A 17,855-nucleotide genomic window follows, 5' to 3' on the forward strand; every position below is an offset into this window, starting at 1 on the left:
TCTGCAACAAAACCAAAAGGTATTTTTGGGGGGCATCTTAACATTCGAAGCCTACTATCAAAATTAAATGAAGTTCACCATTTTCTGAGCAATTCAAACATTGACTTTTTGGCACTGAGTGAAACTTGGCTAAATATGAATGTTCCTACAAGCATGATTGATGTTCCTGGATACACATGCTATAGGAAGGATCTTACAAATGGGAAAGGGGGAGGTGTTTTGAATTATATCAAAGATGGTTTAAATTGTTCTGTCACTGTACTGGATACTTTAGAAATTGAATGCCTTGTTTTAAAAGTTTTACTGTCACCTACAATGAAATTTAACTTACTAGTTGTATATAATCCACCATCTCATGGTGCATCTTTTTATCAAGACTTTGATGAAATGTTAAAACAAATTAATATTAAATGTGAAACAATTTTAATCGGAGATATGAACATAAATTGGATGGAGAAAAACAAAAGGGATAAATTGAAAGCTGTGTTATCAAAACATAAACTTGTCCAAATTCTTAAAAAACCAACCAAGATCACCAAAACTAGTCAAACTCTGATAGACTTAATGATCACAAATAAACCAGAACGAATCATCAAAACATTTAACCTTGTGACAGGTCTATCAGATCATAATATGACACTGTTGGTCAGGAAATTAACAAAGAAACGACTAGAGGGAGTTTTCACAGTGCCTAATGCAACAAAAAGTCAAATGTCTATTCCAAAAAACAAAACTACCCTTATTTGAAAATGAACTGAAAAACATGAATTGGGATAATGTGATACAAACAGAAAGTGTAAATCAATGCTGTGATCAGTTAACTGAGACTCTAACAAATATTATTCAAAGATTTAGTTGTGTCATAAAAAACAATAGAAAACAAACTGGTCTACCATGGGTAAACCATGCTATTATTCAACTTATGAAAAAGCGAGATCTTGCTCTGAAAATTTCACTAAAAACTAAATTGCAAACAGACACACTTGTCTTTAAAGGACTACGAAATAAAGTTCTTAATGAAATCAGAAAGTCAAGGTCCACATATTTTATGCAATTATCTGCTGAATCAAGTGGAAATAGCTCAGAAATATGGAAGCAGATTAACAAGTTGACCAATCGCAAGTGCAATTTAAGAAAATGTGTAACAAAGCTCAATATAAATGGAATGGTTTGCAATGACTCTGCCAAAATTGCAAATTAATTCAATTCATATTTTATTAATTCAGTAGAGCAACTTGCTGGAAATTTCAATCCAATTTTGCCTCCAAAAAATGTTGCTGAAGATTCAGCCTCACCTTTTCACATCAAATAGGTTAACCAAAGTGAAATAAGGACAATTATCAATCAATTAAATTCATCCAAAGCAAAAGATATATTTGGTTTAGATACATTTTTAATCAAAAAGTATAGTGCAGATCTAGTAAAACCAATATCTCATCTAGTGAACTTGTCTATTAAAAAATGTGAATTTCCACAAGGTTTTAAGACAGCTGGTTTAAATCTTATCTTGAGCAACAACATCAGTGTGTTAAAATTAATGGCTTCAAATCTGGGATCCAAAAATGTAATGTGGGTGTACCACAGGAGTCCATTTTGGGCCCATTACTTTTCTGTTTGTACATAAATGATATCCCAAACATCTGCAAAGATGCCATCTGTCAAATTTATGCAGATGATACAATAATTTATGTGGCAGCAGACACACCTGAAAAGGCCTCTGATCTTTTAAACAGACAGTTGTGCATCTTATCAGAGTGGCTCCAAAATAACTGCTTAACTCTGAATTACACCAAGACTGTCTCCATGTGTTTCTCCCTTAGGAAAATTACAAACAATGAACTCAAAATAATTATTAATCAACATGAAATAAAGCCGGCTGGTGAATTTAAGTATCTGGGGGTAGTTTTAGATTCAAAATTGAAATTTGATGCCCATATTAAGAAAATGACGAAAACTATAAAGACAAATATAAACTGCTTTCGAATGATTCGACCATGTGTATCAAATCAAGCTGCACAAGTATATTTACATGCAATGATTTTATCCCATATGTCTTATTGTTCCATCGTTTGGGCCTAGGCCACAAAGTCTGTTTTAAAACCTTTACTCTCACTTTACAAACAAGCACTAAAAATATTCGATCAAAAACCGGTGAAGTGGCATCACTGCAAATTTTTTAAAAATACAACATGATGACATTTGAAAATTTTATAAATTTCTCATTTTTAAAAGCTATTTTTAAATGCCTTAATGGTCTTGCCCCTGAAGTAATCTGTAAATTTGTTTTAAAGTATGCAAATGAAGGAATCAGGACAAGAGCTGGAGCTAGTGGGAACTGCAGGATTAAAAGATGTCGGACATCTATGGGTCAGTCCGCCTTCTCAGTGAAAGCATCACATCTCTGGAACTCTTTGCCTCTGGAGCTTAAGTCACAGACTGATGTTCAACTTTTCTCCACAAGATTGAAAAAATGGCTCAAAGACAATCAAAAGTGTGAGCACTAAACTGGCTTGTACTAAATTGTTTGTTTTAACTTCTCCTGTTTTTTATGCATTTGTGTGTCTTTACTAACCTTCCTCCCCCTTAATGCTTACACCTTTTAAAAGCCTAACCAGGGACGAAGGCTGCAAATTAGCCCATGGCTACAAGCCTTATGTACTTGGACATCGGCCACCTGTTTGGTTGCAATGTTTAATTGTACTGTCCCTGTCAAATAAATAAATAAATAAAAATAAGCTTAAAAAAACATGACGTGCATGGGAACAAATAGGGAAGACCGTTAAGAAAATTGTTTTGCACCAAAATATTCATTTACATGATGAAATCATAGAACAACTTAAAGGAGAAGTCCGGTCAAAATCAGAATTCAAACTGCTGAAAGTACTTTAAATATAGAACTACTACATACTGTGCAATAAATTATACGTTTTTAAATAGTACTGTCACCTCCCATTTTGTGACGTCACTCAGCGGACCCGCTGTTGAGCAAGTTCCAATGCTCTGTTGTTTGTCACGACGCACTATTATCCGACAGCGGAAATATCCCTCTGCATCATAATGCAAAGTAGCTCATACTGCCATAGAAATAATTGATGTCAGATTGAATTCTGACCACACAGCCACAAACAAGTTTCAGCTGGGATGGCCTCTCTCTCAGCAGGGTGCCTACTGTAAACGACATCCCACAGACAAAAGGTCAGAGCACTTCTGACCAGACCCTCACTTCTGTCTGCTTCTTCTTGCTGGAGCCCTAAAGGGGGGGGGGGGGGGGGGGGGGGCTGCCACCCCTTCTTCACCTTCCTTCTTCCCTGAGACAAAGGAAGAGGGAGATGGGCCTGAACCATGAGGGCTCACAGACCCAAAAGACAGGAACCAGCACCTGGGAGAGATTCCTCTTCGCCCGGGGATAACTGGGCAAATCAAAGCCAAGTCTGCTGTCTTAACTTCAGCGCCAGGCGCAGAAAGAGGAAATCCCTCCATGCCGAAAACAGCTTTGTTTATTTCTCTTCAGCTGTTACAGGAAAGGTGACGAGACGGCGCAGATCAGCCTCCTTTACCTACTTCCCACGCTGAGAGAAAGAGGGAGCTGACATAGAGACTGTGTGGACCGTCGGTTGAGGCCTTTCCCCCCCGACCACATGCTGCTGCTGCTAAGTCACTAGCCGCTGCTGAACAGACCAACAATTTTCGCTTTTCACTGCCTTCCTTGGATGACCAAAGTGGACTGAACTCACACGAGGCACCGACTGGTTGGACAGAGAGACCCAAAAAGGGAAAGGTTACATCATCACTTGGAAATGTTGTGTGATGCGTTGGGTGCATGGGTTTTAAACAGTGAAAGAGCTAATGGAGATAGCTCATTGCTAGCATTCGGTACCATGTCATTGTTGAGTGTGTTTTTATGGTTATAACAAATGTTATCTCCACAAAGGTTTCTTACATTGATGGGACATTAATGTTTACGTTATCCGGCCCACTCCTTAGCCCCATTTACACTACCCTTGTTAAAACGAGCCGAGACCAGTCTAAGCTTGGATCAGTTAACCAAGCTGAGACGACCGTTTACACATCACACTATCCCAGTTCCTTGGTTGCTCCTCGCCTCCTAGTGACGATCTGTGGTACTGCTGCTCTCTGGGATTGAAGGTGGGACCGAGCAAATCAAAATGGCGGTGCCCGTAACATTCAGGATGTTATGGTTAAACAGAGTCGGCTTTTGGGACGTGGATAAGACAAACGAACGTCTAATAAGGAATTACAGACGCAGGAAACAACGACAGACACTGAGGTTCATCACACTGCTAAGCAGAATCATCTCTGGAAATCGAATAAATCAAAATTGTATGGAATGGAGAGTTTCTTAACAATAACCATCACCACTGGTTCTGTTCAGTGGACTTCTCTAGAACCTCTGAAGATGATTGAGCAAAGAAGGTTTTTTCTTTATAGATTATAGATAACCTTGATCATCCACTTCATCAGACTGTCCTACAACAGTAGCTTTAGTCAGAGGTTTCTTCAGGCCCGCTGTAAATCTGACCTCCACAGAAGATCCTTCCTGCCTGCAGCCATCAGCATCTACAACTATTTAGAGACACCTGCACATGAGTTACAATAACATTTAATTTCCCTAATAAAGCATTTCTGAACATCTCTGAGTCAAAACAGTGGCGTCTAAAGAGCCTCAATACTCCCTGGTAAATATTGCATCAATATTTTAAACTTTGGCAATAAAGTTTAGAACAGTGTTTATGACGGTAAGTTTACAGCGGGGAGCCTCAGCTGCCCGGGGTCAGACTGACAGAAGCGAGGCTGCATCGGCACCATCAGGCCCTCCACCAGCCAGCAAATCAAGTGTCTTGCCCTAGGACACAACGACTGAGACAGTTGGAGCAGGGGATCAAACCAGCAACCTCCTGTTTACAGAATTAAAGGTATACTATGCAACCTGGGTTGATTTTCCAGTGAGGCTCCTCCCAGAGGGCGAAAGTAAAAGTACACTGTCATAAAGATGCTCAGCTGTTCTGGGTTCTCCGTCAAGCCAGGCGCGGTTGTTTTGAGCTTAGCAGACAGGCGAACGCAACAAAAAGTGGAAAAAACGGCAGTAGCTACAAACAACGACTAACACAGAGAAAGTATGAACATCAAGCTTCCTGCAGCGCTATCTTGGCGAGGCGGTCTTGCACGAGACTTCTGAGCCTGTGGGTGCGGGCCGAGAGCTCCTGCAATTGCAAGTACGGTATTTCCCCCACAGACCACCAGGGCGGCCGAGAAAACCTTTGTTCGACCTGAAATGACTCATTTAATCATCCAAAACGGTATGGAACACATTAATTAACTGAAAAATGTTGCATAGTATGCCTTTAACTCCCAAGCTCCTGCACCACTGATTTTTCCTTCAGCATTTTATTAAAACCAACTGCTAATTTCTTTTAAATAAGAAACTGCAGAGAAATGTTCAGACACTGTGAGGAGAGACCCACTCTGAACTTAAAGCTGTTTCTGTCCTCCAGCTATTTATTATTAAAGGATGTGATGAAAGTGAAGCATCTCTGTGGTTTAAACAGGAACAGATGCTGGTTGGGTTAACACTTCTGTTACAGGAACCACTGTAATAAAAACAATGATGAAGGCTTCCTCTCACCGTCCCTAAGTTTCCATTTACTCTTTCTCAGACCACTTCGTAGTTGCAGCTCTCATCACCCCACCTTTTCAACAATCAAGAATCTTTATCGTCATTATGTTTCCACGATAAAAATTTTAAGGAGACACCGGCTAAGACGTCACACAGGCACAGCAAGGAAGCGGACGTATGTGATGTAGTTTGTGTTTGCAGCTAGGAGTGGAAAGGTGCTGCTGAGTGATGAGAGTCTGTTCATCATGAAGGTCCTGCTGCTGCTGCTGCTCCTCACAGGTACTTTATGCTGCGTTCTAGTTGCTGTTTTTGTGGCTAACAGTAAAAAATAACTTTTAGTTGTGATAACCTTTACAGACTCTGCTTCCAGTTATAGTTCTATTACAGAGCTGCCTATTTCTGCATGGTTTAAAGGAAGAGCTTTGCTAGACGTGGAGGTTTTTCTGTGTTTTTTTCAGATGTTTGAGGTTTCTTGGTTGTAGTTTTAGGTTGTTATAAATGAAGGAAACCCATCAGTCTCTGCAGGTTCTGAATCCTGAGACTCGATAAGAAACAAGATTCTTTCAGAGAACAACAGCAACTGGAGATAAATATCAGATCTGATTAGAGAAGCTCTGCTGCTTTAGTTTCAGCTCCAGGTCTTTCCTTTCAGACTTCATAGGTTGTTGAAGTCAATCGTGGCCAAAACAGGGAGCATAAAATCACATTAAACAGCCTAAATGTAATAAACTGACTTCATTCAGGCTGTTAACATGAGCCAAAGATGGTGTTATGGAGCGAGAGATGTAAATGATTTAAATTTAGATTTTAGTTGCTGGAAGTGAAATGTGTGACCTCTAACTATTTATTTTCTGTTTTTCAGTGTCAGGATGTGACAACGTCAGCGTTGTTGGTCAGACAGGTCAGGATGTGACTCTGAGATGTAGATATGATATAAAAGCCAAGAGAGCATCAGGTGTTTGCTGGGGTCGAGGGGAGTTACCGAATAGAGGCTGCAGCAATCAGCTCATTGGTACAGGTGACTTTAAAGTTAGAGAAGAGACCAGAGTTTCCAGCAGGTATCAGCTACTGGGTCGACTGGATGAAGGAGACGTTTCTCTGACCATCCAGAACCTCAGAGAGGAAGATGCTGGAAGATACGCATGCAGAGTGGGGATACCTGGACTGTTCAATGATGAGAAACATCATGTTGACTTGACTGTTGAGAGAGGTGAGAAAATACAGATTTTTAGTTTCCAAAACCAGTTCCTCAAACACTGGACAAGCACCTTAAAATACTGTAAATTTCTTATTTGAACTGAATTAGCTGCAGCTCTTCAACTCTTTGTAAAGGTTAAACATATTTAACTTGAGCTGCAAACATGTTTTTACTGCAACTTTTTTAAAACTTTCTGAAGCTGGATTACACAGAAATGTCCCTTTTTTTCTCTAGTTTGAAGTTTCTGTTTGTTTTGTGTAATTATACGTTAAGCGTTGAAGATGTGGACTCAGATATCAGATGAGGCATCAGATAGCAGTTCTGTCAATGGTTTAAATCTGATAACAATCGCACCAAAGCAAACTGCTTTGTAGAGGTTTTTCTGTCAGTACGTCAGCGTGTTTTCCATCGTGTTTTAAGATTTATTATTTAGATTTAAGTGGTGACGTTCTAAAAGAAAACTCACGTATTTCTGGTCCCACAGCGGGACCCTTGAGGAGTTAAATTTTTGCTAAGTGACTAAAAGCATTTTTGTTTTGTAGGGTTTTTGCACAAATTAATCTATCAACTAATTACTCAACAAATCCATGAGGCTAAGGGATTATTGTTCAACTCTTGAAATTTTAAATTGTAACTTTGCTTTTTCATAAACTATTTATTTCTTTAGCCTAAAATGAACTACATGTGAAACAACAAAAAACTCCCACATGTTGGTTTAAATCTGGCTGAATGTTTTCCGTACATTGAACGGGTTCGAGCTCAGGCTGGGTCTCTCTAAATTGGCCTCCGATGTGTGCGTTGCTGCTTTTCCTGCATGTCTCTGTGTTGTTCTGTGATGGACTGGAGACCTGTCCAGCGAGGACCAAGGCTCTCGTCCAATGACAGCTGGAGATCAACCATCTTTGGATGAAAGAAACAGATACTTTCTGTATTAGTTATTCATAGAGCGTTTCATTTCATATTTCAGTGGTTGATCAGAGTTGTTGCTACTTTGAGGTAAAGACACCACTGACTCTCCCACACCGTGTGTCTCTGTCTTTCAACCTACAGTGTCTTCCCATAATTGAAATTACTTCCTTTTTGTTGGCCAAACTCCACCACTGCTGCCGTAAATGCCTGTCGTGTTGCTCTTTCACCGGTTTTAGTCATTTCATGTCAGAGTTTTCCTCCATACAAACGTTGCTTTCTACCTCTGGATGTTTCCTACTGACCGTGCATCAATGCTCAGCCGCCGAGGCAGCAGTCAGCAACCTTTACAACCCTTCAGTCCAGCTAAACAAAAGTTTTTTATAACCACAAAGCTACACAACCCTTTAAAACAAAATGCCTTCTTTTTACGTCTATCCATCCATCTTCTGACCCGCTTGATCCCACATGGGGTCGGGTGGGTTGCTGGGAGAACATGCAAAGTCCATGCAGAAAGGCCCAGGGTTGGATTTAAACTTAGACAACTTTATTTGTCATTTTGTATGTACAGAGTGCATACAGAATAGGGCTGTGCATAAAAATCGATATAAAGATTAATATCGATATTTTTAAAAAGGATTTAATATCGATATTCTGGCTTTCAATATCAATATACCTCCCGACCTCTAGGGGGCGTTATTACAGCGCAACCATTACAGTTCACAGCGAAGGAGAGCAAGTGAGACGAATTTGTGGAACGGCCGACAGGATTTTAGAAGCTCTTTGTCCCTAAAATCAGATGTTTGGGCACATTTTTGGTTTCTGTGACACGTTAAATGCATTGAAGCAAATGCACTTTATTTTCCTGTTAATATGTCTGTGATCAATAAATAGAACATAAACATAATATTTGGCTGATTTTGGTGATTGAATCACTGAGCATTAATTCAAAGTAATAAATATCGATATTGGAATCAAAGCAAGCTGAGCCATGTATCGAGAATCGTATCGTATCGTGAGCTGTGTATCGAGAATCGTATTGAATCGGCTCATCCTAGATGATACCCAGCCCTAATACTGAACGACATTTCGTTGCATACAGCTTGTGAATTATAGTATAAAGTGCAGCAGTGATTAAAAAGTAAACAATTGAAATGTAAACATTGCAGGAGAAAGAGACAATGTGCGATCACAGTGTACAGGAGAATATTTAAACAATTTGTATGTGCAAAAATGATGGTGCAAAAGGCATTTGTGCAAAAATGCGAGCAAAATGTGGAGATGTGGTGCAGAGTCCAGTTTATAGTTCAGCAGTTCAACAGTCTAATGGCAACGGTGAAAAAGCTTTTGCAGAACCTGGTGGACCTACAGCGGATGCTGCGGAACCTCTTCCCAGAGGGCAGCAGGGAGAATAGTCCATGGTGGGGGTGTGAGGGGTCCCTGATGATGTTTCGGGCTCGGGACACGCAGCGCTGAGATGAAATGTCCTTAATGAAGGGAAGAGGAGCCCCGATGATCCCTTCTGCTGTCCTCACCACTCTCCTCACATTCTTCCAGTCGGAAGCAGCAGCACCAGGAACTGAAGTCCAGGAACAGCATCCGCACGTGCGTGTTCTTCTCCTCCAGGTGTGCCAGGCTCAGGTGAAGAGCAGAGGAGATGGCGTCCTCAGTGTAGCGGTTCCGTCGGTCGGCAACTCTGCTGGAGTGGCTGGGGGGGGGGGAGCGTGTTGTATTCTCTTATTGCCCTCCATGATGCCAGCAACACATGCTCCTGGTGTTGCTGGCGTCATGAAAAAGCTCCTGGATTTTCTGACTGTGGTTCCGCTTTGCTAGCCTGATGGCACGGTTCAGGTTGGCTCTCGATGTCCTCAGAGTCTCCTTGTCACCAGACTTGAAGGCTGAGTTCTGCTTTTAGCGCCTGATGGACCTCCACAGTATTCCAGGGTCATTGGTTGGCTCGGGTGATGATGGTCTTGGTGGTGCTGACGTCCTCAATGCATTTGTTGATGTAGGCTGACACAGTCATGGCGTACTCATCAATGTTGATCTTGTCCTCATAAGTTGCAGCAGCTTTGAACATGTTCCAGTCAGAGCACTCAGAACAGTCCAGGAGCGCCTCCATTGCTCCCTCAGTCCACACCCTCACCTGCTTCACTACAGGTTTAGCTCTGATCAGCAGGGGCCTGTATGCAGGAATAAGCATCACAGAGAGATGGTCTGACGAGCCCAGGCGGGGGACTGCTCTGATTGCACCTTTTATGTTTGTGTAAACTAAGTCTAGAGTGTTTTCTCCCAGAGTTGTAAAATCCACATGTTGATAGAAATGAGGGAGAACAGTTTTCATATCTGCCTGGTTAAAATCCCCAGCAATGATGAAAACACCCTCTGTGTGTGCAGATAGCAGCTCAGAGATTGTCTGATAGAAGACACTCATGGCCTCTTTCTTGTCTGCGCTGGGGGGCACGTAAACCGCAGTGATGATAACAACAGTGAACTCTCTTGGCAGATAAAACGGTCTGCAGCTAATAATCATCAGCTCTATGTCCGCAGAGTAAAAGCTTGTGACTAGTCTAGCATTTTTACACCAGGTGTTATTGATGTAAACGCAGAGTCCGCCACCTCGGGTCTTACCGCTAAGTTCTTTGTTTCTGTCGGCACGGAAAGTAGCTAGCCTCTCCAGGCTAACGGCGTGGTCTGGGATCAGAGTGCAGCAGTCACTGAACTCCCTCTTTGCAGAGAGCTCGAGTTGTAAATGATAAATATTGTTATTCAGGGAGCGGACGTTGGAGAGCAGGATGGATGGGAGCGGCGATCTATAGGGGTTAGCCTTTAGCTTAGCTGCTAAACCCCTGCGACAACCGTATTTTTTCGGCTGGCTGCACCGCTTCCGCTTAGCCCTCCTCCGGCGTGAGCTGCTCGACGAGCCCGCGGCGCCACAGGCCTCTGGGACTTCCTCCTGAAGTACTCTGATGCTGCGTAAACAATCGAGCGTAGTAGTGGTTACAAGTCCAAAAACACTACATTACCGTAACTCCAGCAGGTGCTGGCGGTCATGTACTGATCGGCTGGGTAGATGAGTAGTTTGTAGCGAGTTTGGCGACATTTTTGTATGAAAAATGTCCGCAAGTGGTCGGAGCTGTATGCCCAAGCCGGTGCCGCCATAAGTAATTTGAACCCAGAGCCTTCTTGCAGCAAGGCAACAGTGCTACCCACTGCTCCACTGTGCAGCCCCTTTTTATATCTACTCCAGGATATTTATTTTGAGTTGCAAATTGAAGCACAAATGCGAGGGTCAGCTGATCCTTGGTCGGCATTTGTCTCTCCTGCCCTTTTCTTTACCTGCACTGACCTCACAGGGAGGACCACTCGCCTTTCAGCCTAGCGTGATGTATTTCATGTCTGCACAGAACACCCGTCTACTGAGAGGCAAATGTTTGTTCTTTTCCTCTAAATCAAGAACCAACCTCAGAATTACCCTCTACTGGCTGAATTGACCATCAACAATACCAAATTCAAGAAACGCACCGAAAACATCCAGGCAGCAGGTTTAGACCTAATTTACCAGAGGGGGACAGTTTTTTTTATTTAAACACAAAACAGCCCATAATTCCATTGTTATATATATTAATGGAGCTAAAGAACTACTTGTGGCCCTGGAATCGCAATGTAGACCCTGATCTAACAGAAGAAAATTGTAATCATGTCTCAATAGGACAGAAGATAAAAGTGAAATATTTTCATTTCTAAATCTTTGTTAAAGTAAAACTGTACAGGTAAAAAATTAAGTTGGTCCAAGGGAACAATCAGATAATTTCAGAAAATGCAGAAAATTGTTTCTAGCCTCAGGATGAACCAGTGTTGGATCGACAGACAACCTGGTAAATAACCAGTTTGAAATTAAATCATTAGTCCACACCTCCCAGGTTTTGAACCAGCAGCTCTTTGGGAATCATAGTTTGTACTTTTCTAACTTTGGGATTTCTCAGAGATGGATGAAGACTGCTGAGAAGAGCAGCATTTGGGACGAAGTTTGCTGTGATTGAGACGGAGCCCTGATAATTCACGCTGACGAGGTTCTACTGTGTTGGTCTCCAGGTCTGCCTCCATCACCTCCACCAGAGACACAGACGCCCACAGAGAGACCAGATTCTGCTGGGACCACAGGTACAAAGAGTTCCTCCACCGCTCAGAACCAAAGCAGACGGAACCGATGAAGGTTTTTATCAGAGAACCAGCTGAACTCTGGGTGTTTACAGCAGAGCTCAGCGTCCAGCTTGGTTCAGTCTAAGGAAAGTGTGAAAATTGTTAATCTTTGATCGTTTTTAAAAACAGGACGCTGATTCTGTGAAGGAAACATTAGATCATGTTTGTCCTCTTGTTTGTTTCTACATCAGACTCAGACTCAGCCATACTTTAATGATCCCAGGGGGCTCCAGAATACACACATTGTTATATATGAACCACTCGTTGCCTCCTCTCTGTCATGGTGGTGCTGATGCAGCTGCTCTAAAAGCTCCTCTTTCATTTCCTCATCCAGCAGATCTCATGACCACAGAGAACCTCCTGACTTCCTGCACTGACAGCAGCACCACAGCTGAGGTGAGGGAACCATGATGTTAGCCTCAGAGACAGAACTGCCAGTAAAGCCCAACACCTTTATTGATGTCTGAAGTGTTGCACAATGTGTGAACATCTGATGTAATGAACAATTACAACCTGGATGTCAGATAAACATCACAGCAGCCATAATGTGTTCCTGTCTGTTCAGTGGTGACAACGTTCTGCTGTGTTAAAAGACCCAACCATCCATTTTCTAACACGTCTATCGCAGGGCACACAGAGACAAACAGGACAAACAACCAATGACGCGCACACTCACACTTAAAATGAATCTACAGAGCCCAATTAACCTAACAGTCAGGTTTTTTGCATAAAGACCCAGGGCCAGCGTAGGACTCCAACCCAGGACCTTCTTGCTGCAAGACATCCTTAACACTTGTCTTATGCCAAAGAGAGTCCAACAGATTTTATTTTCACAATTTGAGCTCTATTGCTTTTGCCATAGTGCTCCTGCTTGATTTATACATTTATGCTATGATTATTTTAAATTCAGTGGACACAAAAATGGGAAGGTAGGAGCGGGAAAAAAGGAAAGAATAAGATGAGAGAAAATGCTAAAAGGGACAAAAGGTGACAAAAATAGAGGAGCAGAAAGGGAGAGAGCAATATAACATCCTCTGAGTCTGCTTCTACACCTGGAAAGAGAGATATAAAAAGAACAGCAGAACCAGCTGATAAAGTATTACAGGTACAAACAACCAAAGCCTTGATACCATCACTGAAGAATTTACAGAATTATTTAATAAGACGTGTAGAAAGTTACAGCTGTAGATAATAACAGGGGTTTTCTGTATAGAAGTGAGTCTGTAAGCACCTGTAGGTGTTTGTGAGAGTGAACCTGTAAGTAAGGTTTATCCATAAGAAGAATGCTCAATAGTGGTTGTGACGAGCCAAAGACCCCCAGAGCACCAAGGCAAACGCCAGGGGAACCAAAATCCGAGAGACCATTGCCAGAACACCCCACACACCACACCTGTAACCTACAATGTCTACATGCAGTTTAAATTGGACATTCATGTGATTTGGCTCCCCTGTGTGGATGGTGAGAAAGAGATTTTTGGTTTAATCAGCGTTTATAAATCAATTCAATTCAATTTTATTTATATAGCGCCAAATCATGAAACATGTCATCTCAAGGCACTTTACAAAGTCAAGTTCAATCATATTATACAGATTGGGTCAGATTATACAGATTGGGTCAGATTGTACAGATTGGTAAAAATGTCCTATATAAGGAAACCAGTTGATTGCATCAAAGTCCCGACAAGCAGCATTCACTCCTGGGGAACCGTAGAGCCACAGGGAGAGTCGTCTGCATTGTACATGGCTTTGCTGCAATCCCTCATACTGAGCAAGCATGAAGCGACAGTGGGAAGAAAAACTCCCCATTAACGGGAAGGAAAACCTCCGGCAGAACCGGGCTCAGTATGAACGGTCATCTGCCTCGACCGACTGGGGTTACAGAAGACAGAGCAGAGACACAACAAGAGAGACAAAAAAGCACAGAAGCACACATTGATCTAGTAATCTGTTCTACATTAGATGGTAGTAGCGGGTGAGCCGTCTTCTCTGGATGATGTCACAGTTAACAGAACGCCAGACCAGGTGTACCTACTATGAAGAGAAAAGAGAGAGAACAGAAAGTTAAAAGCTGAAATGACGACAGTCATTTCAATGTAATACAATGCAAAACTGGAGAACAGTAGACTGAAGAACAGTAGAAATCAGTAGAGTGAGAAAATTAGACCCTGATGTCCTCCAGCAGCCTAGGCCTATCACAGCACAACTATAGAGATAGCTCAGGGTAACATGAGCCACTCTAACTATAAGCTTTGTCAAAAAGGAAAGTTTTAACATTAGTCTTAAAAATAGATAGGGTGTCTGCCTCACGGACCAGACAAATATTAAAACCAAATATTAAAACATTTGGTTGCTGGTTTAACTCTGCAGATCCTCTGATGTGTGGCTGCATTAACCTGCATTAAAATGAAAATGTGTTGCCATATTATTCCTTCAGTTCAGTTCTGGCTTCTGTCTTCATTCATGGATCCAGTTCAGTTTGTTGTGAGGATTTATTTCACAGAGGAGCAGCTGAACAACCTGAAACGTCTTTCTGAGCAATAACTGAGCAGATCTCTGAAGGACCTGAGCTGATGGACGCTTCATGTCTCTGTTTGCAGCGTCAGCAGGAAGGCAGCAATCTGGTGGTGGTTCTGGTGTGTGTTCTGTTCCTCTTCGTGGTTCTGGTCACTACAGGCGTGCTCTTCATTATGGGTGAGTTTGCTCTGACTGATTCAACAGCAACAAGAATGTCTGTCAAAGACAAATGGTGAAAATGTGTGAAGTTTTGAAGGGAAATGACTTGAAATGACTGTTAATCAGTTTGGTTAAACTGTGGAGCAGCTGAATCATTGAGTTTCCTGTGAAACATCACAGCAGGACTTAAACTTCCTCATAAAGACTCGGCCACTCTGGACTCAGAATAATGAAGTTTTATTAACGAGACGATACTGTTGTTATGTTATCAAAATTATATGAAACCAAAGAGGAACAATCCTCAGTGCTTTAGCATTTAGCAGCCATATGATGATCAGAGTGAGTAACTCTGATCATCATATGGCTCCATCATATATCAGAGCTCTGATATATGATGGAGCTTGATTATTAAGGGCTTTATACGTTAGAAGAAGAATTTTAAATTCTATTCTTGATTTAACAGGAAGCCAATGAAGGGAAGCTAAAACAGGAGAAATATGATCCCTCTGGTTGATTTTCATCAGAACTCTTGCTGCAGCATTTTGGATCAGCTGAAGGCTTGGAACTGCATTTTGTGGACTTCCTGATAGTAAAGAATTACAATAGTCCAGCCTTGAAGTAACAAATGCATGGACTAGTTTTTCAGCATCAATCCTGGGGCCTCATGAATGAAAATGTGCAAGGCTTTCATACTAAAGGGAGATTGATATCTATAAAACTGTGCATAAACACTTATTTGAATTATTAGGAGAATTGATGGTTATGAAGTCTAAGTGTAAATAATTGTATATTATTGGTCCACAAACTTTCATTAGCTTTGTTACATCAATACACTGAGGCATTTGCTGTGGGGATTACCCAGAATGCCTCGCTCATCCTACTGACTGCAGATACAGACCAAACAGCAGATGGTGCTGTTGTCCCATTTATCTATGATAGTGATACAGACCTTTTAACTGTGACACCCCTGCGGTCTATTTTCTGTACAAAAACCACAAAGCTCCCCGCCCCACAGTTTAAGAACCAGTACTCTAAAACAATAGGGCAGCAGACTTCTGGGATGACGTCCAGAACTAGAGATGTTTCTCCACATTGTACAGCACCATGTTTAATCCAAACCCAGCGGATCAGCACCAGAACAAGACTCCGCCTGTCAGGCACGGTGGTGGAGGGGTGGTGATTTGGGCTTGTTCTGCCTCCACAGGACCTGCAGACCTGGCAGTCATTGAGTCGACCATGACCACGTGTGTTTATCAGCGGGTTCCAGAGTCACATGTTGGTCTATCTGTCCAGCAGCTGAAGACAAAAACAACTACTGAGACCCGTTACTGCTGAAGGTGGTTCTACAAGCTTCTGGCTCATGGTTTGGGTTCAGGTGAATTTTTTTTTAAAACTAGTTTTCATTTTTTTGCTTCATTTTTGTTTGATAAATGATAAAAGTTAGAAATTCATGTTTTTAATTTTTAGAACCTGAAAATAATCTAATTTAAGAAAATATTGATGGACTGACAGAAGGTGTACTTTCTTTTTTTTGTTGTTGGTAAATGAACCCGATCTTTAAAATGTGATTTCTGATGTTTTGTGTCTTTCCTGCCAGAAGATGGAGGCAGCTCCAACGGGGAGTGTCTTGATGTCTCTACATCTGGCTGAATGATTTCAGCTGGAGCTTTTTTAAAAGTCCGAATAGTTCTGCTGTTAAGAAGCTGGTAGTTCGTTAACTCTCTGCTGATGATTCATTTCTCGGCTGCATTAGTTTCTCCTCCTCCTCATCAGAAAACCATTATGTCAGCCCAGCGCTCATCCCAGGAACCTCGGCCCGGGCTGCAGTCTTTTGCAGGTCTTCAGCTCCACCAGAACCTTCTCATCAGCAGAGCTGTTGTCTCTGTTGGCACACCTTTTCTCACCTTTTCAGCTCTGCAGAATCAGGACCGGTTATAGAGGGAAGAGGAAAAACCAATCCAAGGAAGAGCATCCCACAAGGCGTCTTTAAGGGATTCTACCTCTCATTCAAGGCCCAGACAGTCTGTGCATTCATGCAGGGTTTCCTGCTCCAGCAGAAAATATATTTACTGTCCCTCTGAAACTTTTTGTCTGTACCAGCCAGAGAGGATGATCAGAGAAAGGACCTGGGCGGGTTCTGCTTGTCCTGTCTCTATGAGGCTGACAAAGGAAGATTGGTAGCAGGAGTTATCTCACAGCTATGAGATAAAATCAACAATGGATCAAATCTGACATATGGATGACACACTATCACAGCTCTGCATTTAGATTAACTCTTTTTAGGACATGCCCTGGAGGAGGAGCCCCTGGATCCTACAAAGCCTTCCTCCCAGCTGGAAACCCATCTCTTTCCCTGAGGTCTACCACAAGGGCTGCTTTGGGGGAAAGCCATGTGAACGTCTGATTTCTTGGCAGGCGGACACAGATAATTTAACTTGAAGTTGAATTATTTATGTCAGTAAATTATTATATTAGAAGAGAAGTGATCAGTAATTTATTCCACGTGTGCAGAGTTTGCTGTCAGAGAACGGCAGCGCTTTAATCTATTGTACTGATATCAAACCACGTTGGGCTGATATTCACAGGACTGAAAGTTATTTCATTAAACAATAAATTAAATAAACGTATGTAATTGCACAAGACAGGAAAGAGCAAGTGATTGGTGGCTGAAGTCCAGTGTGCAAACTGTTAATATTCTGTCTTTTAAAACTTCTTTTCATCTTTCTTTTATTTTCTATATAAAAATACACACACACACAAACACAAAATAACTACGCTTTAAAAAAAGTTTTAAAACTTGCAGTAAAAGTTGCTCAGATTTGAATCTTTAATTTATTTCTCAAGATATATTTTTTGAGCAGTTCACACAATAACATCAGATCAGGTTTTGCAATATCAAATTATTGCTCCAATTTTATATTTTACCAACAAGCTAAACATAAACATGGTAAATCACACAATCAGAAGTTAGGATGTGCAAAACCTCCCTCCTTTTTAGATTTGCAAATATGTTTCAATGTGTTTTATTGCACCATATTAAAAGTTAAGTGAGTTTAATTAGAAATACATGATTTAGGCATAATAACTGGAAAGGTTGTTTTTTTTTAAATACCTGGCAAATAAAGCTAATTCTGATTTTGATTCTGGTAAGTGCATCTGCAACTTGACCTGGAAGTGCATTAAAAGTTTGTTAAAAAATAAAAAAGGTGCGCCTACCCGTCTTGCAATGGATTCCAGTTG

The 17,855-nt window shown here is 41.5% G+C and overlaps 1 protein-coding gene across 2 annotated transcripts; it reads left to right on the plus strand.

Annotated features, from left to right (window-relative positions):
* The first annotated feature begins 5,660 nt into the window (after positions 1-5,660).
* Positions 5,661-17,842, plus strand: LOC105924462 (hepatitis A virus cellular receptor 1 homolog). Of its 2 annotated transcripts, none has more exons than XM_036142699.1 (7): positions 5,661-5,914; positions 6,498-6,845; positions 11,835-11,903; positions 12,277-12,338; positions 14,540-14,633; positions 15,820-15,990; positions 16,209-17,842. In XM_036142699.1, exons 1-6 carry the CDS (start codon positions 5,881-5,883, stop codon positions 15,948-15,950), a joined length of 738 nt encoding a protein of 245 aa, XP_035998592.1. In that variant the 5' UTR covers positions 5,661-5,880; the 3' UTR covers positions 15,951-15,990; positions 16,209-17,842. The 2 variants fall into 2 exon arrangements, with proteins under 2 accessions (XP_035998592.1, XP_035998591.1); XM_036142698.1 differs by having other exon boundaries at positions 16,213-17,842.
* Positions 17,843-17,855: the final 13 nt, after the last annotated feature.

This window comes from Fundulus heteroclitus, chromosome 11, assembly GCF_011125445.2.
Source record: "Fundulus heteroclitus isolate FHET01 chromosome 11, MU-UCD_Fhet_4.1, whole genome shotgun sequence".
Lineage (NCBI taxonomy): Eukaryota > Metazoa > Chordata > Actinopteri > Cyprinodontiformes > Fundulidae > Fundulus > Fundulus heteroclitus.

Bases quoted from the DNA above. Each gene is read 5' to 3' on its own strand.
- LOC105924462 (XM_036142699.1), top strand. From the start codon at position 5,881: ATGAAGGTCCTGCTGCTGCTGCTGCTCCTCACAG. The intron at 5,915-6,497 runs GTACTTTATGCT...TCTGTTTTTCAG, and splicing joins GCTGCTGCTGCTCCTCACAG to TGTCAGGATGTGACAACGTC. The intron at 6,846-11,834 runs GTGAGAAAATAC...GTTGGTCTCCAG, and splicing joins TGACTTGACTGTTGAGAGAG to GTCTGCCTCCATCACCTCCA.